This window comes from Colias philodice, chromosome 7 (assembly GCF_061535455.1).
Source record: "Colias philodice isolate Cphi_HAF_F1 chromosome 7, ilColPhil1 Martin Lab GWU primary, whole genome shotgun sequence".
In the NCBI taxonomy this organism is placed as follows: domain Eukaryota; kingdom Metazoa; phylum Arthropoda; class Insecta; order Lepidoptera; family Pieridae; genus Colias; species Colias philodice.
In genome coordinates this window covers 8168945-8195914 of record NC_143092.1, presented here as the reverse complement: position 1 = coordinate 8195914, position 26970 = coordinate 8168945, and the positions used below count along the sequence as shown (strand labels likewise).

Genomic DNA, 26970 nt, shown 5'->3' with positions numbered 1-26970 from the left:
TTTCAATCCATGTCATGGTTAAAACTTATGCGCCCAATAAAGTATTACACGATAATATTAAAAATTAAAATTTCACCCGTAAACTGTCAAAGACGGGCAAATAATACATTTTTGAAATGGTAGTGTAATACGTTATTCGACGAATAAGTATTAACCAAGGATTGAAAAATCAGCCCTTATATGTTTTATTTGTGAGAAAGTAAGTAATAGGTAGGCAAATTTTTTATTGCATCCAAGAGTATCAAAATGATCCATCATATCAAAGAATCAACACTTATTGTCATTAAAACAGACTACTTAATTGGCATGAAATTAAACACCAACAGACGTATTATTAATTTATTAAATATGTTTACGTATTTGTATGAATGTTATGTACTGAACATTGATGAAATAGAGTATACACTGTACACAGATTCAAGAAAATAAAATCAAATAAACTTAATGTAGTTATCACATCAAATTCTCAACAGACTCTCATCAGCAATTATCACAACTTTATCATTATTTTTCTTCTCATCAATTCAAGAGACCACAAATCTGAATAGAGAACTGCCTACAGCAGGACGAATCATGTCCTTTACATTCTTTGATATAATATTATTAAAATATGAATATGTACTTTGAATTAACCCATGCTGCTATAAAGATTTTCAACACACTGAATAAAAGCCATAAAACAATATCACAGTACATATCTAAAAACCAATCCAAAGTATGTAGGTGTTTCGCTCTAGATAAGTGAGGCGGCGATTGCCTGCAAAAACCAGCGGTCATCGACGTTGGGGCCAGTTGGGATGCTGGCGAATTCTATATTTCCACATATATACACAAGTTTCGATAAACTTGCATCAAGTTTTTCATGAGTCAAATTGAAATTCTTATAAAATTGAACTAATCGAAATAAAACTCACGTTCAACAGTCTTGTTTTATTACGATTTTCAAGTTGCATTCATAAAAGTCATTTAAGACTTATGAGTTATGAATCATTAACATATGAATGATGCGACTGTCATCGTTTAATGGCTGCCAATTAACTTCGCCTTACTTTTTCATAAAACTTAACGACCAGCACACAACAATTACAATATGGTTTACCTACAGGAAGTAACCATATAAGACAAGTGAGCATATCCATTAATTACCAACAGTACACAGTACATATATCTTGTTTCTTCTACCGTTGAAAGTAGGTACCCGTTCATATCAATAGGGCAATGAACACACAGTGTGAAGGTCACAAAATAACCACGTAGGTAAAGGTAGGTGCTTAAAGGAAAAACAAATCGATCAGATCATTTCGCAAATAAAACTAAATATATAGATTTATAAAATTATTTATAGGAGTTGTTTTTTTTTATAAAAAGAGCAAGCCAACTTTATGCACAACTGCGAAAACTTACTTGACATGTTCACAGTAATTAGTTACGGGGAATATAAAGACGAATTAACACACTCAATATTTAATCAAGGACGAATCATTTAAAAATGTTTTATATTTTCCCCACATGAGCTAGGTTAGCATCTACGCACGTCATCCCCAAGGCGTACACGATTTAGCATTCAAAACATATATTGGCACAACCATATTTATTTAGTTGTAAGCTGTTACTTTCCATACTCATTCAATTATTATTTATTAAAATAAACCACCGTTGCCCGCGCAAAAACCTTCGCGGCCGGTCGTTGACACCGAGGGGCACTTTAGGGCTGAGTCGTCACACTCCGGCAACAACGCACCTTATAATAACACTTAACTAAGTATTTATACTACGTCTCCGTGACAGGTGGAAAATTCGAAATATGTACACACGTACAGCAAATTAAAATCACGACGCGACGGTTTTTAGCACGCAACTCATTTTCCTGACTAGAAGCAACTTCCTATATTATATATTTTTTTTAATCTTTGAATCGGAACATGAAATCGTACGTAAGTAAATCCAAAATAAAAATAAATAGAAGATATCAATAATAATAATAAAGCAATTACATATTATAATGTTGTATCTAACTAACTGGTGTGGTTATTCGTTGCAAATGGGAGTTTAGATACGGATAAACTGAATATTTGTTAAATTGATAAAATACAGAATATGATAAGAAGTCATCGGTACCACCAAAGCCGAGAATAATATGATACGTAAGCGAGATTTAATCCAATTAAAATGCAAATGGTCGCCGGTGCGCAATGAAATCGTTGCCGCGAATATAATGGGTCGAATGCAAGTAGAACGTCAACAGACCGGCGGAGAAATCTTGGCTATTTAAAATGTATATGAATAACTATACAATAGCCGTGGACTGTGGCCCACGCGAGATCCTCCCGTTGCGCGCAGTTCCAACAAACTGTTGCAATGCCACAAAACGTAATATCAATCACTGATCATTTATCACTCAGACATACGTGCCAACTGTTTAAAGAAAACAATATTCATTAAGATGAATATCGTCCAAAATTGTAATTTTCAATTAAGTTGTGTCAAAATCCCAAGACACTATTCCCGTAAATATCGGCAAAGAAAAAACTGGTTTATAGTTTATACTGCGGGTATTCCATTCATAGGAAGCGGTGACTTTTTATCATAGTGTGACCCGCATGCTCGTTTGCTTGCCATTTTTTAAAATATACATGTGAAAATGCAACACAGTATCACAAACTCATTTAAAACCTACTTAGCCTATATTCCCCATATGGGAAGTTTAAAAATCTCTTAATTACTTATCGGAAACAGTTTCACTTGTAGCGGCGCTGTCGACAACGCAAGGTAGGGCTCGATTGAATTGGTTCCGCATTCCAATGTAGAATTCATTCACAGGTCGAAGACGGATCGTCTAGACTGTGTGTCGGAGAAAGGTGACCATTCACCGATGAGCCAGCCCGACTTCACCGCTTCTAAGACATGACCACTTAAACGGTTACCGTTAAAAACCTAACGGCTATGCGCGAGCTCGATGCATTCTTCTTAAAATGATATAGTTTACAATAATTATTACAAAATCACCAATTTCTTTAGAAATCAACTTGCCGCGGTAACTGAGTGGGGTGCGGCTAAGGTATCAATGAAAGCGATAAGTGCAAATTTCGATAAAATAAATGTTAACGAGCACAAGCGGACCAAAGGAAATGAGAAAACGCTAAACACAGGTAAACTATAGCAAGTTACTTTCGAAACACGATATCATCTACATGACGCTCGGTGCACGAGCGTTTGGATTTAATAGCAGCAGTGAGACCAACATCCGCATAGCAACAGCTTTCAGATTCAGACAGTGAATGAAAGTTGATTGCGGACAAAAATTCGAGTCTGTTGATGGTTTCGGTAGAGCTGTAAATATTTCGGCTCTCTGATCCCACCTCGTATGCGGGTTTGAGAGAGCTTTTCTTTGTGTTACTAAGACGCGCATTACGATTTTAGTACGTTTATATACTTTTTACTTTTACACATTGTTTTTATGTTACGGTTTTCAATAGCACATTTTTCTTTTTTAATTATCATCAAATATACAGGGTGTCCCAAAAAGTAGTGATGAACGGAAGCTGGGAGGTAGAGGACGAAGAGGGCTATCCGAATCACCCCCATGTGTGTTATGCGATTTTTTGTATTTTCGGAGTTATTACATTTTTTTCAATTTTTCATCTATCGCCGAGTACGATGATATTTTTATTTATGGTGACGTGAATTATTGCGCTAGATGCTTGATTTTTTTTGTGTGCTAAGCTGAAATATAGGCTAATTCAGTATGGTAACATTTACTATCGTTAGATCTTCGAATGGAATAAAAAAAAGAATTAAATGCCAAGAAAGATAAAATTACCCAGTATGTTCATAACTTCAAGGGCACATAAAAAAATAAAATCACATAAAAAAGGTTTTCTATTTGGCTTTTAAAAACTTCCTCTATCGATCAGGTAGCTACCCTAAAAATTTCATTTTATTATTCAGAAGGCTTCAATCGAAAAATTGAAATCTAAATGTGGTAAGTGCAAAATTTTTATTAACATGATGATCATTAAAACCAATAAATAGGTGTTTAATTACCAGAATTTTTTTAAAATAGCCCCGCTGTTGCTCAATGCAAGTGCGACATCACCGTAAAAAGTTGTCTTTTAAATGTCTGAATGCTCTTTTATCATTTTTAATGGTTTCTTCTGCTACTATGAATTTCCGGGTTATTTCGTCCAAATTGTGGCATTCTCTCAAGTAGCCGAGGTCTTTTTAGTATCCCCATTGAAACAAATGAATGGGGTTTAGGTCGAGGGACCGTGGAGGCCAGGCTTTAAAGCAGGCGTCACCGGCGCATGCGCAGGCTGCAACGACCAATCCATCTTTCAGGGTATTTTTGCCCTTTAGCCTGGCCTCCACGGTCTCCGGACATAAACCCTATTGATTTTTTTCCGTGGGGATACTACAAAGACGAGAGACTGCCACAATTTGGACGAAATAACCCGGAAATTCATAGTAGCAGAAGAAACCATTAAAAATGATAAAAGAGCATTCAGACATTTAAAAGACAACTTTTTACGGTGATGTCGCACTTGCATTGAGCAACAGCGGGGCTATTTTAAAAAAATTCTGGTAATTAAACACCTATTTATTGGTTTTAGTGATCATCATGTTAATAAAAATTTTGCACTTACCACATTTAGATTTCAATTTTTCGATTGAACCCTTCTGAATAATAAAATGAAATTTTTAGGGTAGCTACCTGATCGATAGAGCAAGTTTTTAAAAGCCAAATGGAAAACCTTTTTTATGTGATTTTATTTTTTTATGGGCCCTTAAATTTATGAGCATACTGGGTAATTTTATCTTTCTTGGCATTTAATTCTTTTTTTATTCCATTTGAAGATCTAACGATAGTAAATGTTACCATACTGAATTGGCCTATCTTTCAGCTTAGCACACAAAAAAAATCAAGTATCTAGCGCAATAATTCACGTCACCATAAATAAAAATTTGATCGTACTCGGCGATAGATGAAAAATTGAAAAAAACGTCATAACTCCGAAAGTACGAAAAATCGCATAACACACATGGGGGTGATTCGGATAGCCCTCTAATTCCTCTACCTCCCAGCTTCAGTATATCACTACTTTTTGGGACACCCTGTATATTGGGCAGGATCTAGGAATATGAGATTATTAAAATTCTAGTAAACTAAAATATTTACAAACGGAATATAAACACAATATGGACCAGAATCGGAAGCTAGATAAGTCAACAGGACTAAAGCTCGATCCCTTTAATTGCCTACAGATAAAGTTCGTAGCCAGTATTTTACTGAGTAACTTTCTAATCGGTATAAGGGTCTAGGCAGAGTATATAAATTTCCAACTGTAATTATCCCATTCTAGTTCTTTATCCATTTATCGCATTTAGAAGTATTTTGAGGGCTATTTTTGAACCAAGCATTAAGCATTAAGAATTTGTGAGCGAAACGTGAAAAGCAAGAATAAAAAGGTCGAATCGTTGATAAAAGTAATCAATAAGCTAATCAAACATCAGTTGTCCTATTTCACAGAAACTGGGTATCGGGAGCAGTATCTTTGTTTTATTTAGGTAGATCCGGCGTGACTATCTCCAATGAAGTGCCAAGCGCGTGGGTGTAGAGAGAATCCCAAACGTTCTGTTCAATGGAATTCGAGAAAACGCTAAATTCTTGCTGTAACTGAATCCGATTGTTGCTGCAGTTACATTATCTAAAATAGCCATATGGATATTTTTAAATACTGACGAGATATGAAGTTAAGATTGGAAGATGATTTTACGTTTCGTTAAATAAATTACGTATAATAAGACGTCTTAATGTAAAACTAATATTAATTCGGAATTGATCTAAAACTGAAGTATTGGATACCATACAACTTTACATGATGCAACACCTGGATAGAGGAATTTAAATAAATACATAATAACTCCCACGGATTCCCGACAGCCCGTATTGTCAAAAATCTAGTAAAATGAAGCAATAATCCAAAGTTACTGCTATTGTAACGGTGATAGGGATAATTGTGTACCAATTGAATACTGTCAAATTCTACCCCAACCGATAGAGGCGTAAAAATCTTGTTATCTAATAAAAGCGTCAATGCAGGGTTCAAGTGAATTAGATCAAAGTTTAGGGTGGGCACGTTAGGAAATTTATCGGACGATGCTATACTTTTCACACATGCTCGAATGTAATGGTGTACAAATTACATATTATTTATTACATTACGTTTCCACGAATACATCGAACTCGTTAAAACGCGTCACGGCACTTTCTATTTTAATTACCTATTTAAAAATACCTTAATGTAGGTACTGACGTATTATACACGTGTACGACATATAGAATTATGTATTTAAGATGATGAAGGATATAAAACAACCCACAAAAATTACGCGTCGGATCCGTTAATTACATACCTACCTACAGAGTATAACTTCGCTGAAATACGTAAATGTAACTTTAATAAAATACGGGGGCACATAAAGCGCCATGTAATATGGTTTACAACTCAACCCTCTTCAAATGCCAGTGGAAAATCAGGTCAAAGGGATGTAGGGCAGTGATATCCACAGGTAAGAGGGATTTGTGCATTCAACAATGTACACACACACCTACACACACAGAGATTCACATGCACTTGTGTTAACTAAAGGAGGTGATAGAATGGAAAATTGTATTGTGTCCATTGAATCAAGAATCCATGAAACTTGATGCACAACTTTGATTGTTACAAGCTTAACAAAGAACATCAAAGGCCTATGCTTACACAACAGGCAAATTTTTCATGTGGTGATAACTTGATTGAACAGAGTGAAGGGATACTGGAAATAAATAACTGTTTAGCTTTTATAGAAGAATATTATGCATCATGCCTAATATCGTACTATAAAAAATGCATATACTAATATACTTTCATCAGTACATACTAATATTTGCTATGAGTACGTACCGATGAAAGTGTTTTAACAAGACTAAAAGAAAGTTGCTAGCTACTGTAAATGTTTTTTTTTTTTTCAGAAAATAAAAATAACTTCGTAAGTTCGTTAGTATCAATAAGTTTATAATTTTACAACATTTATTTTAATCCATCAGCCCCCGGAATCTCAGACACAATAGAAAATCTATTGTGTCGCGGTCAGATCTGGCCGCTTGGTGGTTGAGAGGTTAAGTGAAAATGATCAATTTTTAATTAATACAGTAGTATGTGCTATTATAGATTAATATCAACATGCAATTATAATTTTTTAAATTATTATCCATTGTTAAAACCTATTCCAGGTTTATCCCTATTGATTATTATTTTGTATTGTATTGATTGTATTAGCCTGTTGTGTCCCAATTATTATTTATGTGAGTTTTTTTTATTTATTTACGGTATACACCAAAGCATACATAAAAACTTATGACTTAATTATAAATTTATCCATATTGCACGCCTCATGAGCGAAGCGTTGAGGTGGGTACTACTGTCACTTCGCGCAAAACATCTGATTTTTCAAACTTAAAATGTCTTTATGTATCATACATTGCACTTGTAAGATAATACATACACACACATATTAAGAAAAAACACTTTTTGTAACGTTCATGATATTTTTGATGTTATTTTTGTTATTTAAACTAGTTAAAAAACAGTTTAAAAAAGTTCTGTCTTGGACGTCCGTGTGTCTGTATGTGCGGATCCTTTTTCTTGTTAACACGATAGCGACCGAAATACTTTACTAATCGAGTCTTTTTTTTTCTCTTACGCTTGAGTATGCTCAGGAATAGAACCCTTTCATTTTTCAGGGTCTGATTCGATGTGGTTTAATTGTTATTAAATAAACAAAAATAATAATTAATAAATATTTATTAAAAAAAAATTATGAGGCGTGCACTTTTGGATTTTCCAAATTATTTGATATTTCCCTTTACCATAGATAAAGTTTTGATAAAAGTGATTTAACAAAATTAATAGCGCAACTTTCTTTCCAAACTTTTTTACTTCTTTCCAAAGTAATTAATAATAGCAAGAAGAAATAATTGTCATAAATACCTGTGTCATGTAAAATGATGTCTGAGAGTGTGTACTGTTTTGTAAAATATTATATATTTTTTTTAATTACATAATTGTAGTATAAAATTATTGCAATTGCTTATTATACACTCTTTAAAGCAATAACAACTATTACATTACGTATATTGTTCCTTTCTTATGTATATGTTACGGCTAAAGGTAGGTGAGAACATAAACTTAAGATTAGCCGGCTAAACTTAGGTTTATTTTCGACGAGGTGTTAATGTTAGTTTGTTCTATCTTTAGCCGGCTAAACTTAAGTGTAACCGCAGGCCCGTGGCTAAAAATGTCGGGGTGGGTAGATTTGGTTACTATAATACATGCAAGGAACAGGGCGAGTGTTTTCTGGCACTTCGCCGGCTGCTGCCGCAGCACGCTCGCTGCGCTCGCTCGGCTCGTGCGGGTCTTAAGAGTTCTAACCTAACCTAACCTAGCCACCAGCTTTCTGCCCTGAGTCGGGGTGGGTAGATTTGGTTACTATAATACATGTAAGGAACAGGGCGAGTGTTTTCTGGCACTGTGCGGGCCCCTCAAGCCCTCCACCGGCCCGGCGCTAACCAAATCTACCCACCCCGACATTTTTAGCCACGGGCCTGCGGTTACACTTAAGTTTAGCCGGCTAAAGATAGAACAAACTAACATTAACACCTCGTCGAAAATAAACCTAAGTTTAGCCGGCTAATCTTAAGTTTATGTTCTCACCTACCTTTAGCCGTGACATATATATTTTATGTACTACATTGTTAAGTATACTGCAAGTTGATGATATTCATTTTGTCAAAATCATTCAATAACTGTTGATGAGCAATTCAATCCTAGTAGTACTAGATTCCACCGCAGGATTACTTTTTAGTATTCATAGAAATAGTATTTTTTGCTACGACCCAGCTATCTTTCATATTTACATATACTATAAAAACTTGTATTATTAAGTCAATAAGTGTAAAATAATATCATTAAGTACTAAGGCAGCTTTGTTATTATTTGATTTTCCTAGTTGGTCTGAATAAAATCCTTACTAAGAAATAAGTCAAACAATTTGATATAGATGAATAAAATTATTAATAATTAACTATAATATAATATTGTAGTATGTGGAATATACAGGTCACTTGATATAGGTGTAATAGTTTTAAAAGGGTGAAAGTATAACTGAGTTGGATTAAAAAATAGTAAACATTACCTAGCCGTAAGTCGTAACCTATTAGTTTAAGTAATATTTGTTAGGGAAAAACAATAAAAATAAATAAAAGCCTTTTTTTTTGGTAAGCTGAATAAATTACATATATGTAAAATAAAATCTTAAAATGTCATTGTTTACTTTAAAATTATAAGTTATGAGAGATTAAAATTGTAACCTGACAAAAAATACATTTTAAAATGTTTATAATAAGTCACCTTGTATAATACATGCAATAAAAATGTTATCTAGTAAAAAAGATCTATATCAAACTAAGTAATATAGAATTCACCTGCAATATTCAATCTTTGATATTTAGATATGGAAAATATATTGAACTACCAACAACATCTCAACTCATGATAACAAGAGGTATTTATCTTGATTATAGTGTAAATGATTGCTTTGGTACAATACAAATGTGCTGCAATGTGTTTTTCAGCTGCAGCAGCATGTTATGTTAAATAAAAACAAACATTGTGATGCAATGTTATATGTAAATAAATAAAAAAGTTCATGAACTTACATTTGTTTTTGGCATTTTCGTCCATCAGCATGTTGAAATGGTGGTGGCGGTTCCACGCTGCCATTTTGCCTTCGTGCGGAGCCCCGAGAAGCACCAGGGCCGCCCCGGCGGGCCCAACTCCGTCTAGGGGCTCCAGTGTCCTCAGTACACTAAACTTTGTCACACACTCATAACCCAAGAAACATAGCTAGCACTCGCTCACTGGCTTAAAAACCCCGTCGCCTTTGACGGCGGTGTCATCGGCGCCAACTCGCGCCGCACATGCCTTCGCACTTCCGCTCACGCACTTAACGATGCACTCGCGTAAATAAGCACGATCAACACGACACGCGGTGATTCACCTCCGTTGCCTACAGCGCTCCGCACTGCAGAGTGCAGGCGGAATGTAGCGTGCGCCCGGCGCCCGCCAACCCTACCAGACTGACACCCAAACACTTCGTCGTCACGTGCGCTCCGGCCGCACCGACACCACCACAACTATCCTCTATTCTTTGCGCACCAAAACAATAATGCACACGCGAAAAAATATCACCGTTCTATTTCAATTTATGAAAATAAATTGAACGCAATGTTACGGAATGCGACGAGAGCGAGCAAGACGGACGACGCGATTTGCCTTCTTCGATCCGAATCAGACGGACTCGAATCGAACTCTCTAGCCGCGAACAAAATAATAACAAATATGCATGAGAGATGCTTGCTGTATTGTGCACGTGGGTTGCGTCACAGAGAAGTCACTTATTTCACCACGTTAAATAAAAACAATTCTCTGTACAGACGAACAATAATCTTGCATAGCTTTCAAGTAAAGCGAATCGGTGAACGATTTCAAAATTTTACGAAATACGAACTACACCATTAAACACACAAGTATCAAAACTGATCGATAGATTTAAAATTCACTAAAGCAATTATATCGTCACCAACTACACTATTTGTAAACAAAGCACAGCCCGTGTTACATTCAGTAAATTATTGGTTTTGGAACCGAAATCGCGAACGCGTTGATCAAGCGCGACAAGTAGGACAAAACATGGCAGACTTTACCAAAAGCACCACGAACTTTGTCTTTGGTTCTTTTTATTTTTAAATTACGTTATTGCCAGTTTATAAGCGTTGATTTTATAGTTTTGTATTATTAAATTAAATAAATTAAGCTGCTTGATACTATTTTAATGCTTAAAGTTTCAATATATTTTGAGAGGATGACTTTTAAATATTTTTATGAAAATAGCATGTTAGAAATAATTTTTATCGTCATAAACCATAGAGTACAGAATGTTGGTGAAATCCCAATGTTACCAGTTACAATCTAATGTTAAGAAATGCTTATTATTTTTATTGTATTAATATGTATTACAAAATATATATCATTTTTTATTTTAAAATAATGACTTCAAGATATTTATTTAGGATAACTATACTAAATCTAATTTTGCGATAATTGAATAAAATGTATCTCATATATTAATTGTAATGTTTGATCGTTATTAATTTCTTTTAAATTACACTTTATTTTACAACTGTGTACAATACATATTTATAAGTAAAGTTGTTTTAAGTAGTTACATATTTGAATTTTAAGCAATCATAAATACTGTTTTTGTCTACAGATAATGTTTTTAGTCAGGTATTTTAAAATATGTTGAGATATTCACTCATACTTCAATTTAGACGCTTGTACAAAAAAATTGGAGGTTAGGAAATAAACTAATATTACTTTGAAAGCATGTGTATTGTGTACATTTATGTTTCGTCTTCCCTCTGTGAATGGCTCCATTCAGAAGACGGACTCCGCCGATGGGCTTTGTAAGTGGGCATTTCGAGAAATACCTGAAGAGATATTTTTTCCGTAAATGTGAGTAAAATAATGAAGCATAGCAACTCGAAGAAACCACAGACTTTTTTAATTTGTAACTAACTCAGTAACTAACAAAGTCAATACTTACAGACTATTGAATATTATTTATTAATTAATACTCATTACAATCATAAATGAATTTATGATTTAGATTGCCTTTAATTAATTTTTTTTTATGTTCGATTATAAATCTGTTATTGATAGATAAGGACCTGAGATAAGGACAGTTGTTAAGAATAAAATTTTATAGTAATTTTTAATTTCAAAAGTTCTGAATGCCAGAGACTATAGTCACTATAGACTTATAGAGTATAGTCTACTGTCTTTGTTATGGACGTCATATTAAAAAAAATAAAGTGAAACGCAATAAACGCGAAGCTCTTAATTCTAGGTTTCTTAACCTTTAACTAGTCCTAGTCACGCATTTCATGTGTCTTTCTTTGCAATTTGAATTTTTGTGTGTTTTTAATAATATTATATAGAAGGCTCACATTCCAGCGTTGTAATTTCCCCTGAGCTAAAATTACTACACGCCTTCAATATCTTTGAAAATATATAAGGATAAGCTCGTACATATTAGCGTCCGTTTGTCTTCTCTCCTTTCAATAACTTGTGCTGGAAAATTTATCAACATAAGTAAATTCAATATGCCTAAAAGAGGAGGAGGACGAGTACGAAATTGGAAAGGAGGCGATCATTTTGGTAAGTTGTTAAATGTATCATTGCTTAATAATAACTAACGCTATTACTTGTGGGTTTTACCTTGATGGAAAACACCAGTCTGTATCAAATTGATTGCATGGAAATTTTAACTGATTGGTATATTTACATTCAGGTATATTTTAATGATAAAGATTTTGCTTCATATTCTTTTTATTAATCTAAAAAACACTATACATACTGCACTAGTAAAATGCACATGTGATCTCTGTTATTATTTGGTGGTGTGGTTATAATAATAAGGTTTCATAATTTATTACATTTGATTGTGTGATTCCATCTTATGGCAAAATAATACATACTTTGTGAATATACTAAAATGTTTACATACAGGAGTTACAATATTCACTAGAACAAGGTAGCAGTCATTACCCGGTTATACTACTTACATTCTAGTTTTCAAGATGTGTATTTTATATAGACTTAAAACTTATATTTTATGTTTTTACGTTGTATACAGCCTTATACTTTTATGTCTGTGAAGTCTTAATATTATAAATAATTTGACATAATTCACAAAAATTTCACAAAATATGTTCAAATGAGCTAATTTATCCCTGATTTACCTTTACGTCATGAATACATTTAAATATTCAAAAACACATAAATAAACAAGTTGTATCCAGCCCCCCTAGACAAGTGGCTTTCTATTAGCGTAAAGTTCAATAGAATAGATTATGAATGTATGAGATTGACGTAATCAATTGTCGTCGTCGTCGTAATCAAACGTCAATCTCATACATTCATAATCTATTCTATTGAACTTTACGCTAATAGAAAGCCACTTGTCTAGGGGGGCTGCAATGTTTTACAGTGGTACATAAAAGTTGCACAAAAGTGAAATGAGGAAACATAAAACAACCTGTGAAGCGGGTTGTATATTGTGGCCAAATATGAAAACAATCTATGCAGAAACCAACTTAATTTTTATATTATGTACATATAGGTTTATAATTGTCACTAAATATAATAACTGCTACTGAATGTTATCTAACATTCGAAGTAAAACTTCTTTAGGCTTGTTGAGAGTAAAATTTTATGTCAAAGACGGTTTTGATATCTTTGAATCTTGCTAAAAAAGTTTCACTTCTGACATGTGTGCTCGGCGCACTCTTTTTACAATAATTATATAATGAATCATTTAAAGAATGACTTGCCTCCACATTCCACAATAATTCATGGCTTGACATGTTCAGACAAGCTATATAACTTTCAAAGAATTACCTTGAAAGTTATGTAAGTGACTAAACTATTTTCCTTAAAGTCATTTCTGATTTTTAAGAGGTTATTGTTTGCTTTTATTGGGAAAGAAGTGTCTTCAACTTTAAATATTTTATACTTACCCAAGTTGAAGCAATCATATTCCAAACTAACCTTTAAAATCTAAAGAACAAACCTTATTTTAATGATTGCATAGTTCATATTTTATAACTAAAGTTTTATTTGGTACTAGCGGTCCGCCCCGGCTTCGCCCGTGGTACATGTTTACGTTTTCTCTACATAAGAACCATCCTCGTACTTCAAGGAATATAATAAAAAAAGAATTATCGAAATCGGTTCAGCCGTTCTCGAGTTATGCGCTTACCAACACATTTTGCGATTCATTTTTATATATAAGAAGAAGAAGAAGAAGAAGATAGTGTCACTGTATTGCAAATTAATCAATAATAATAACATTATAATCCATAATATTATGTAGGTTTGTGGGCGAGAGTTATAATGGGGAAAATCATTGCCTCATCTTATCACACTTAAATATTTACTTTTTGTTGATTATTAAGTTGAAATCTTGGTTTCTAATATACCAAAGGATAATAATTTCTGAAATAATGAATTCAAGCTGTTAAATTTAATATGGACATGCTTATTTAGGCAACTGACTTCATAATTTTTTATTGTAATATGAGTATTGAAGAATAATTTTCAAAAGTTTTGTGCTTGTTTTAATAAGAAATCTTTGATACAGTTTATTTTAAAAAATGTTTTTGTTACAGAACATGATGACCGTGGATTCAACAGTGGTACCAGGCGAGTCATATTCAAACAGAACACCAATAAAGGAAAAAATAAATTCCGCAACTGGAATGATGCTAAACTACTATTGGACGATGATGTTGATATGGGTGCATCTGGTCACCCACAGAATAGAAAAGGTTCTTACCGAGGAAGAGGTGGCAGGCTTAACTCGCCACCACCAAGATCCCTACAGAAAAAGAAGTTCATCACAGGTGTACTGCCATGGTATCAGGTCACAATACCATATGGAGCGAAACATGAAAAGGATGTCATTTTCAAAGCTCTATTAAGCCACATATCTCCGGATATTTTTGTACCACATTATTTCAAGATTGAAGGCAATGCAGCAATATTTTATGTGGATGACGTTAAAATAGCAGAGAAGCTATTCCACGCTGATCGTAAAATTATGATGCCCAACGGATTCAAAATGATATTGGTGGTCAGGAATTCAGTGCCGAGGATAAATATTAATGCGGAAATGCAAGAGAAAATGAAGTTGGCTATGGCGAAACGATATAATGCCGCTACCAAGGCATTAGACTTGACGAAGTTCCATGCTGACCCTGGTAAGTTAATCTTATGATCATAGAAACTAAATATTATAGTTTTTTTTTTTTTAATTTTTGTTTGAAAGATTAAGGAAAAAGATATTTAACATAAGATATTGACCAAATTCAAAATATCTTCGGGGATATTTTTTATTGATTTGTTTACCAGTAGTAACTAGTTGGCACGAAAATAAGTCTTAGTGACACAATGTCATTCACCTTCGTTTTGAGTGGAATAACATATGACTCACCATGTTTCGTCATTCATGTTCACAAAAAATCTATAGATATTATAGATACATATTAAATTTATAGACTTCAAAAGATCTTTAATCTGTATTTATTATGGCTACCTGCATGTTTTTACTGGTAACTAGTTAAACATATTTGGTCTCTGTTTATCTGACTTTAAACCTCTTTATGAACCTATATTGTCATTGACTGTGCTTTAGCCTTTTTGTGTTATTGAGCATTAAATCATAAACTTAGTAGGAATAATATAGCATATATTTACACATTTTTTTTAGAACTAGCTGACGTGTTCTGTGCACTATTTCGACCAATCATAATGTTGGCTGCTATTGACATAATTGCCGAGAACATACCAGATTTGGAAGCATTAAACCTGAATGACAATAAACTGCATGGAATTGAACACTTGAAGATACTGTCTACTAAGTTTAAGAACCTTAAGATATTGTACATGGGTGATAATAGAGTAAGTAAAATTAAAACATATTAAAATATACCAAAAATTCTAAAGATTTCTTTACACATTTTTATTAAGTTTTCGTATCAATGCTTAGTAACTTTAATCATAATAGGAATCAATTTTTAATGACCTTCTCATTATTCAATAATTTTGTAATCAAACTTGAACTTTAAACTTAAAATTAAATATCAAAATTGTTTGTATGATAGGGTTTATTTCTCAAAGTATCTGTATCAAAATCATCACTACATACTATAAAACAGTCGCTTTCTCTGTCCCTATGTCCCTTTGTATGCTTAAATCTTTGAAACTACGCAACGGACTTTGATGCGGTTTTTTTTAATAGATAGAGTGATTCAAGAGGAAGGTTTTAGTATATAATTTATTAGGTATTAGACAAAGCGGGCGAAGCCGCGGGCGGTTAGCTAGTTTACACATAATTCAAACGTTTAATATTTTTCAGATACCGTCCATAGCAGCATTGGAACCGCTCAAGTCACTAACTCTTGTGGAACTGTACCTCAAGGGCAATCCATTGGTGAACAGGTTCAGTGATCATGAAACCTACATAAGGTAATATTGAGACATGCACCAGGCAGGTTCTGCCGTTTTCACATTAAAGGTTATCGGTCAGAGATCGTAGGTCGTTGAAATTTATAAAAGGGAATCTTTTATAATGATATGTAGTAGTGGAAAAAGAATTAAATGGATTTGGTGTTGCATGAAACTCTAAAGCACATTTTGAAATTAATCAATTTAAAAATTTACCGTACAAAAATTTTTTTTTAGAATTTGGTTTTCAGAAGTTTTTTTAACTGAAAAAATTGTGTATTAAAGAAAGGATTGATTTTGAAATGTGCTATAATATAAACATAAAATTGGAAATCATTGGCTTCTAATATAATTATTGCTTTATCCATAACAATGGTGTCTATTTTAATGAACCAAATTGAATTATGCAGTAATTTATGGAATTGGAATTTTTTTAGAACTTTGGTAATTAATAATTACCCAAATTTGGTTTGTTAAAACAGTTTCCATATTCATCGACAATAACATATTAACTCTCATTTTAAAAATGAATGAAGATTGAAAAATGCTGGTTACAAAGATTTTTCTATCTTGGTTATTAGTCAGTAAAAAAAAAAAATCTAACATTTTTGGATGAAGTTTGTATTAACATGTTATTCATAAATAATATCAATTTAATTTATTTCAATACAAATTTCAACTATTACAAGATATTATTAGACTGAAACACATACAAACTTCATTGTATCCAAAGAAACTAAAAATCATCTAAGAATCGTACCAAAGACGTAAGACTTTTCATTGAAGCATTTTGTTAAACCTAGACATAAAGTAACCTGTGTAACATTAACATTTTCAATTTAATATTCATAGGAACTACATCTAACTTTTTAAGTGATATTTCTGAGGTTAGGTTATTATAGCAATAACCTGTCATCAAAAATACATCTTTATTTTTTATTAAAGTTTTTTGGAAATGCTCAAACATAATATTTTCTGTTACATGTTATACAGACCACTTTGTTTATCCCAAAGGGACCTTTTTTATCACAAACAGATTAGCAAAATGCTTAAATGTAAAGGCCTTATGATAACATACCTGTATATCGTTATTTTATGTTTATGAGAGTTTCAGAGGAATTTTACAAGTATTGCCATAATGTTTGTTATCTCCAGTGACGTCCGGAAGAAGTTTCCGAAGCTGCTGCGATTGGTAAGTCATGCCTCAATGTAGTGGCATATACATATTTGTGTATTTTGTATTTGTTCTCAGGATCAAGTAGACTTTTTACACCTCTGCGGCCAAATAACAACTAGTTTGCAATGAAATGAAATCAATTTATTTGTCCATTTATTTAATATATCTAAATATAATGTTTCCAGTTGCACTATTAAATTCTTAGTCTCAATAATTACTTTTTCATCTAATTTTACATTTCATTTAATAATACATATCATCAAGCAAAATTCGTCTCGTCTCGTTATGGCCCAGATTGAATTTTAAGTTTGATTAACTCCCTTTGTAATGCAGTAGATCTACTTGCATAAACATTTTAAAATCGGTCAAGCAGTTATTGAGTTTATTAATAATTACTTTACAAACAAACAAAAAACTGATATTTCTGTAAACTATTACGTTATTCAACTTTGTGACTACTATGCAAATTTTAAGGACGGCGAGGACCTACCACCAGTTATTGGGTTCGATGTGAACGAAGACTTGAGTTTACCTCCTCGACAACAATCTTTCCTAATAGATCCAAATGGACAGGATTTAGTGAGAGAATTCCTTAAACAATACTACGCTATATACGACTCGGAGTCGAGACAACCATTATTGGATGCGTACCACGAAAGCGCTACTATGTCCTTGACGGTGGCCTATAAGAATTATGAGGAGAGAAATGTGGCGTCTTTGAAGTGAGTTGAAAATTTTGTTGAATTATGTAATAAGCATGTTTTGATGATTAATTATTAAAGTATAAAGATAATGCCTAAAATAAGCTTTATGCTACTGCTACCATATGCAATTTATAGTACGATTCGAACTTAGTGGCAGCTCGGAACATCATTTGGGTATCAGCGGGACTGTCAACTTGACTGTACCTGAGCGCACCTGCACTGGCAGCTAACTTCCGAACCGCCATTAAGTTTGAATCGAACTGCACTAAAAGTTCAAAATAATAATTACAACAAATTACTTATACAATAACAAAGTATTATCAAATATGTTTAAATTAAACTACTACAAAAACAAAGTATTTTCAAATATGTATGTTGTTTACCAAGCGCGGATCCAGGGGGGGGGGTCACGGGGTCATGACCCCCCCCTGGGCTAGGTCCACGACCTAAGTGGACCACTAATTTAATATTAACTTTTTTTAATTAACAAATTAATACTGTTCAATATGATGTTTTTATTGAATTTTGAGACATAAAAGTAATATAGAACAATGAAATCAATTACAAACGGTAACGGAAGAGAATATAAAAAAAATTATAGAAAAAGTTTATTAGGGTCGACCTGTGGTCGTAATTTAAGGACAAATAACAGGTTTTTCGATTTAAAAAAAACTATAACTGCGGAATAAAGTGTAATGGTAAAGTTGTATGTAGGTAATTAATTTTTTTTCTACAACTTTTGCTGTTACACTTTTCACACAAATCCTCAAATATCCAAATTCGTGGATATGACATAAAATAGCAATTTTTTTTTCAAATGAACACTATAAAATACAGTCAAATTACATACAACAAAAAATCGGCCAAGTGCACGTAGGACTCGCGCACCGAGGACTCCGAGCAAACATATTTTTTCATTATGTTGTATCTTACAATTTTGTTTAAAGGAATTTTTTCTTAATCTGTGCTTGTAAGTGCTTAAGTCGTTGCTTTTAACCAAATTTCAAGACTGTGTTCACGGGAAGTACCTTGTAGGTTTTGATTGATGATTCCCTTGCAAGTAGTTGCGAATTACAGAATATGCGGCTCTAATTGCTTTTTCTTCAGATTGCGTTGACATAGAATTTGAATTAAATAACAGATTTAAGTTATTATAGACCTGAGTTCTGATGTGAATATCAATTAAATACATGTAGACGTTCATGAGTAAAGGGATTGTAAGTTTAAAATTATTTAAAAATATATTTTTATTTAATTTAATTAAATAATTAGGGTTTTCGCAGTTATTACTACATCTGTGCTATAACACGATACTTTTTACTCAATTTCAAGACTGTGTTTACGGGACAGGGTGCTCCCTGCAGGTATTGATTCCCTTGCTAATGTCGAAATCCTACGGTCTACGGGTAAAACGTTTGAATTTTTCACAGCATCAAGGGACCTAGCCCTTGATGCTGTGAAAAATTCAAACGTTTTAGCCAACGCAATCAAAAGATGCAGCTGTAATTGCTGAAATTTTTCGACACTCCTTAAGAAATCAAAACCTACAGGGTAGTTCCCGAGTACACAGAGTCATGAAATTTAGTACAATCAAACGTCTTATAACGCATACTAGCTTACCGCCCGCGGCTTCGCCCGCTTTCTCTAAAACCTTATAAATTATATACTATTCCTCTTGAATCACTATATCTTCAAAAAAACTGCATCGAAATTCGTTGTGTAGTTTTAAAGATTTAATCATACATCGGGACATAGGCACAGAGACAACAACTTTGTTTAATAATTGCGAAAAGCATGAATTTTTCCTTAGATTATAATATAAAAAAAATATTAAAAAAAATTTTAACTTACAACCCTGTTAATCATGAACGCTGACATGTATTAACTTGATATTCATACCAAAAACTCAAGTTTAAATACCTTTACGCTATAATAAAATCAAACTTCTATGTCAACGAATCAGAAGATACAGTCGTAAATGCCGAAAAATTTCGCAAATTTCGACATTCGCAAGGGAATCAAAACTCAAAACCTACAGGGTACTTTCCGTAAACTCAGGAATCTTGAAATTCGGTACAAAGCAACATCTTATGATACAGATATAGGAATTATTGCAAAAAATATCTATTTTTCAAGTTTATCTGCCTGTGAAGACCCTTTTTCTCAAGAACGCGTGGAGGTATCAATCTGAAATTTATACCGAATACTCAAATCTACGGTTCCTTATAGCTGTGAAAAAATCAAACTTATAAGCCAACGCAATCAAAAGATACAGCCATTTATACCGTAAATTATCGCAAATTTCGACATTATCGCAAGGGAATCAAAATCTATAGGTATTGTACTACTTCCTGTGAACACAGAGTTCTGAAATTTGGTTAAAAGCACAGATGGAGGAAAAATTGCTAAAACATACATTTCATGCTTATCAACATTCACAAGTGTTGCCAGGAATCAAAACCTACAGGGTACTTCCCGTGAACACAGAATGTTGATATTTAATCTTTATTTAATAGAAACTTACGTCTTATAGCACAGATAAAGGAAAAATCGCAAAAAGCATAAATTTAATATTAAAACATATAAAAATGTTTGTACGGAAGTCGGAACTCTTAGTTCGCCAATCCGACTCGCACTTGACCATTTTTTTAAATCTACGTATCAATTAAATTACCAAAATATAGCTTTTGAAAATTGACCACGTCTATGTGACCCCCCCCTGGCACTAAAGCTGGATCCGCCCTTGTTGTTTACGAAACCTAATTTAAATGTCTTAAATGAGATTGAACATTGACTATAGCCAGTACATACGTATATAACTAGGCTTAGTAAAGAACGCTAATAAGCAAAAAAATATACCGGCCGAATTGAGAACCTCCTGCTTTTTTTGATGTCTGTACTTATATCAAATTATTAAACCTATGTGTTCTGTAAAGTTTATTCATTGTTATGGTTTTTTTTGTAGGTTGCATGCATACATCCCAAACAGTCGAAACCTGTTAAGGATACAAGAAAGAGATTTAAGGCGAAGGAGTTTAAAAACTGGCAGATTGCAAGTGGTATCATTTTTATCAGATCTGCCGAAGACTACACATGACTTGATGGGATTTGCTGTTGATTTATTAGTTTTTAGGGTAAGTCATTCTCACTATAATGAACATTAATCTAACATTTGTTTCTATAAATGGAAATTTTTAATTAATATGCAGTTTTTTATAAATGCTTAGCTTATAAATGCTTATATGCTAAAAGGTGCCAAGGTTAAAACAATTTGAAAAAAGTATAATAATTAAAATAGTCACTAGAATGTTATACATATTAAATTAATTATTTTTAATGTATCAGCCAAATTGAGTATTTTTTTGGGCATTGAAACTACTTAATAAATAATTGTATTAATTATAAATGTGTTTTTCAGCCAACAATGATAGTACTGACAATGAATGGGGTGTTCAAAGAAACAATGACGCCCAGAAACCCGACCAGATCATTCCACAGGACGTTCATAATTGTGCCCAATGCAACGGGCGGTTTCTGCATTATGAATGATATGTTATCCGTCACTAATACTACTAAGGAACAGGTAAGATAATCCATACTAATATTATAAATGCGAAAGTAACTCTGTCTGTCTGTCTGTTACTCAATCACGCCTTAACTACTGAACCAATTTGCATGAAATTTGGTATGGAGATATTGTGATACCCGAGAAAGGACATAGGCTACTTTTTATCCCGGGAAAAGGACGCAATCCCGGAAATCCCACGGGAACGGGAACTATGCGGGTTTTTCTTTGACTGCGCGGGCGAAGCCGCGGGCGGAAACCTAGTAATGTATAAGTCAGGCTAGGTTAATTATAGTAATAAAGGTTTTAAGTTATATTTTCTCCGTAGACTACAAATAAAATAATTATGATGATATGATGTTATGCATACTAACAAAGAAATGAATATTTCTCAATTATCTCGATAGTATAAGCGGCTGAGTCTTATTTGTGTTGCGAACTGAACTGGGTGTAGGTTGATACAATGAAACATGCAATTGCGTTCATAACGTATTTTATTTCGTATTATAATAGTTGTTATGAATTATGTACAAAATGTCCTTATTAAAACTTTGACGACCACATGTAGAGACTCGTAGGGGGCGCTCTGTTGTCGCCTGGTGCTCGTTGGTCTAGCACATCTATTTCGCTGTCGCATTGGGCATGTCCTGTAATGACAATGATGTTTGAAATAATTAAATAAATCTAGGTTCTTTCAATGTCGATAAAGAATATTTACAAAAAACAGTATTTATCAAGTTATAAATTCAAACTCAAACATTTATCTATTCAATTAGACTTCTTCTAGAAGCACTTTTGAATCGTCATAACATACTTTAACATTTACAGGAAAGCAGTATCTATGGAGAAGAACCAGCCATAGTTCCATCCATAGTTCTTTTAAAATCATGTCAATATTACAATTTTATTATTAATTGTCAACAGGAAGAAAAAGCGTTCGCATCCAGTCCACCAATAGCAGGTCCCGCTCCAACGCCCGCTGTAGTTCCCGCTCCCGCTGCCGCTCAAGCGATACCGACCGCGGGACAAGATGACACGCAGAAGGTGATGCTGGCCATGCTCAGCCAGCAGACCGGCATGAACGAACACTGGAGTATCAAGTTAGTATATTATATAATAAAGTCTATAGAGTCCGCCATTAGCGGCTTCGCCCGCGTTTTCAAAGAAAAACCCGCATAGTTCACGTTCCCGTGGGATTTCCGGGATAAAACCTATCCTATGAATCCAGAATAACAATTCTGATGTATAAGCTATATTGTGGTAAAGTTTCATTCAAATCCATTCAGTAGTTTTTACGTGAAAGAGTAACAAACATCCATACATCCATACTTACAAACTTTCGCCTTTATAATTGTAGTAGGATATAAAACTTTTATTTTAATTAAATCATTTATTGTTACAGTTGTTTACAAGAAACAGGGTGGGACTTCCAACGAGCACTATTTATTTTCAACCAACTTCAGTCAGAAGGAAAGATACCACCTGAAGCATTTGTAAAATGAACTATTATGAAGACTGAAGACAAGGTGTTTGAATAGAGACTTTAAAACTTGTATATAGTGTAAATAATGTGTGAAACAGTTGTAAAATATTATACAACGAATGAAATAATGCTGTAAAATTAAAAAATAATTTTTGTTAAGATTTTAAGCACATGTTTGTTTCTAGTGTTATAACAGACTTATAAAGATAATCTCTGGTAAACTTTTCATTGTTTTTTTCGCTTTTATTTGTATTTTCTATAACTGTGATTAAACTATGGTTCGTTTTAGGGAGTATTGTAGTTTATAAACTAATAAAAAATGATTTTTGATATGAATGCTAAAAAATCTAAATATTTGTTAGCAGTCCATTGATTTTTGTTAATATTTATTTCACAATTTTTTTATTGTTCATGAAGTGTTTAGAAAAATGATTTGTTTTGATGAATACTGGTCTAAGTTATAAACAGCTTGTGTTGTATGTTTTAACTGTAGAAAGAATATACTCTTTGTTTATTGAATTCATGTATAATTAACATTTTTAAGGATTTTAGTTACACTGAATTTTTGAAGTGAAACTTCTTTAGGCGTGTTGAGAGTAAAATTTCAATGTCGCGTCATTGCAATACCGTCACGTAATGGAGTAAGGTGGTTGGTACCTTTGAATCTTGCCAAAAAAGTTTCACTTCTGACACGTGTGCACACACGCGCTTTTTGTTGGTTGGTATAATTGTGATAAACCAATTTTAATTGAGTTTGTGTACCAATTCTATGTATGTATGAATGTGTCAAATATTTTTATTTACTAATTGGTTGTGATGATACATTATGTTCTGTTGTATCTTTCATATGTAAAGCTATATTTTTCTTGTATTTTATATAGTCTGTATTCTAGATTTCTGCAACTGTGGCCAATATTTTGTCAGAACTAACACTTAATTGTTAAAAAAATTCTCTCTCATACATAATGTTATGTAGTTATAATTTAGTGATAGTGTATGTTTTAAATTAAAATATGTTGTACGTGTACATCTAAGAAAAAAAAATAAGCTAATTAAAAAAAATGTGATTTTTTGAATAAGTGCACAATTTAGAAATGTCGATACATGGATGCAAGAAAAGAGTGACTTGCACGTAAAAAGAACATCAATGAAAATGAAATGTAATTTGTTTTTTTTTTTTGGGATTTGGAAAAGCACAAGATGAAGCCATGGCGGTCCCAAACGGCGGGTTTTTTGATGCCTTTGAGTCCAATTTTGGGCGATGGTTTGGTCTAAATGACCTTGAAATATAGTGTGGCGGAACCCCGTGGATATTTTTTATACTTTCCTGTGGGCTAGCTGCATGGTTTTACCAGTTTTTTGGCTCGCTTTACTCCGCCGAAGTGATGGGCGCCGGCTCTTGAGTGCTGGGGTGATGAAGAGCTTAGGGCTTTGAATTTGAGACTTATGAATAAACTTTTTTTTTATAATATGACTGTGTTTTATTACTACGACCTTTAGTCATGATTTTTTGGGGAGTAATGAATAGCTTTTAATAGACTGCATTTTTATTCAAATTCAATAAGTTCATGTTATGTAGAATAAAATATAATGGTAAAATAACTAGAGCCACAAAAAAGTAAAATGTGGGACCAGAGTGACGGCATATAATGATGATGTCTTGGGATGCCATATTCAGGCGAAGAAAGAGAGCGATATAGTTTTGTCGCGCGACCGTGCAGTCATTGAACAATATGTAGCTGTCTCTTTCATTTGCGTGCTTTTGCGTGTCTTCTTTATTAGGTACTTATCATTGCAACTTGCCAGTAACGTAACTTAAGTTTCGTAATACCATTGACAATAAAGAATTAACATAAAGTTTTTGATAGAAGGGCTTTAGTTTATTATACAATGATTCTCATTATCTACAGAACAATATAAAGGATAATGTGCTTAGAACGTTATCGCAAGAAATTAGTATACCTTTAATTTTCCTTTAACAGATACCTAACTAAGTAGGTACCTATTTCCCGTGTCGCAGTTAAACCAGACTCTTCGGAACAAAACGGCTTGATCGATTTTCATTAACGATTTTCTTCCTATAGTCCTATTCAACTTCCTATAGTCCTATTCAATAACTGACGGTCGGCCCGTGGTATATAATATACACGCACAGTGCACACACACATCTATCCAAAGGTAAAAGGAATTTTTGAAATCGATCTTATACCTAGTTACTGAGATTAGCGCGTTCAAACAAACAAACTCTCAACTTTAGATCATTTGTATAGACACCGTATAGATTAGAAATTTGTTTTGAAATGCAAGATACTTTAAACAGTGTGATGTTACCGTAATCTCGTGATGTATGTGCGTCTGTCTAGACATCAACACAAAATATATCAGATTACTAAATAGTTTTCTACGTAAATAATATCAATAGTACGCCAAGTGGGTATTGTATGAAAAAGAGGCTTTAAAGCTACACATCAGCCCATATTATATTTTATTTCCACTGTAGGAACACAAGTAGGTATATTATGTAGGTTTAGTCCATAATAACGCTTGCCAAGTGTGAGTTGGTAGATCAAGATGTCACATATGGTTTAAACTTGGTTCTTTATTGATTAGCCTAAAGAAATGATCAAATAGAGATATTAAATACCTCTTTCAGTAGTTGAATTTATTGACAAGAATGCACACAGTTATTTTATTATTGTAAAATATACCTACCTGCATTACATTGCTAATTTAGAGAGATTAACATAATTAATCTACATTGTACAAGATTTACATACTTAAATCGCATACATTACGTTTTCTAACGTCATAATTATATTCCTCTCATAAATCTAGATTGTACCGTAAACACAGTTTTATATTAAAATAAAGATGTTGTTGTATTTCGTGTCTTCATTAAGATGTAATTTGTATATTAAGAGATAAGATAATATAAAATGAAAAGAACTTTCTTTTGTTGCACCATATTATTTTTAATAGTTTACTCCATCGCTTGGACTGTCACAGAGATCATATTTTTACCTACACTAAATTTCACGATGTAATTAACTATCTTAGGAAAATTTGCAACACTAATAAATTAAAATTTTGAAATTTAAATGTAACTGCATATATTATGATCTACTACAGATCGAATAGGCCAACGACGAATTAACTATCGTATGCTCTTTAATCATCGTGTTTTGATTTGATGGATATATTAGATATTTTTAAAAATTATGTTCGGAGAGTAGAGCCGCCTGTAAGCTTGATCACCCGTAAGCTTATTCCTTATAGAACATTTTGCCCTTCAATAATTCTTATAAAAGGTTACCTAATAACTTTTTATGCAATTAACATTATTCAATAACAGCAACTTTTATAATAATTCAAATTTATTACCTCTAGAAACAACTTTATGGAATAGAATGCTACTACTACTAGGTATCTATATATTATGTACTACCAAAATACTAATAGTTAAGTACTTATCTGGTAAAAGTTAAAAACAAAGAGCAGGTAAGTACAGGGAAATGTAATGAACTTATTTTAATGCCTCTGCCTAATATTTTCCCTGAGAGTTAAGTCTATCTTAAGCAAATATTCCGGTTGACGAGGTCAGATATTTGACGACACTCATATAATTCTTTAAACTCTGATTCCGTCGGTTATCTCTCTTTTGTTGTATTAGCCACTGTAACAATATCTTATGATAATATTTTGAATACTTAAATAATAATAAATGAAAGTAGGTATGGGTAATGCTAGTTGTTTATAAATTTAAGAGCTTCGCCTGCTAAAACTTAATAAATTAATATGTGATTATATATACTAAAATCTTCCTCGAATATCACTCTATCTATTAAAAAACCGCATCAAAATCCGCTGCG

At 33.0% G+C, this 26970-nt stretch overlaps 2 protein-coding genes across 4 annotated transcripts in view; one reads left to right on the top strand and one right to left on the bottom strand.

Moving 5' to 3' along the window:
- Nucleotides 1–10823, bottom strand: part of mnb (minibrain) — a 126880-nt gene extending 116057 nt beyond the window's left edge. For all 3 annotated transcript variants that reach the window (XR_016315889.1, XM_089697531.1, XM_089697533.1), the window contains exon 1: nucleotides 9761–10823. Coding sequence is in view for 2 of the 3 variants with exons in the window: in XM_089697531.1 (XP_089553657.1) it covers nucleotides 9761–9824 (64 nt within the window). In the remaining variant the exon portion in view is untranslated. The remainder of the gene's footprint in view (nucleotides 1–9760) is intronic.
- A 1136-nt stretch (nucleotides 10824–11959) lies between these two features.
- Nucleotides 11960–24565, top strand: sbr (nuclear RNA export factor small bristles). Its single transcript, XM_089697494.1, has 10 exons — nucleotides 11960–12323; nucleotides 14336–14926; nucleotides 15436–15626; nucleotides 16084–16193; nucleotides 17328–17364; nucleotides 17824–18071; nucleotides 21019–21187; nucleotides 21472–21636; nucleotides 22543–22718; nucleotides 23021–24565. Exons 1-10 carry the CDS (start codon nucleotides 12269–12271, stop codon nucleotides 23118–23120), a joined length of 1842 nt encoding a protein of 613 aa, XP_089553620.1. The 5' UTR covers nucleotides 11960–12268; the 3' UTR covers nucleotides 23121–24565.
- The last annotated feature ends 2405 nt before the right edge of the window (nucleotides 24566–26970 follow it).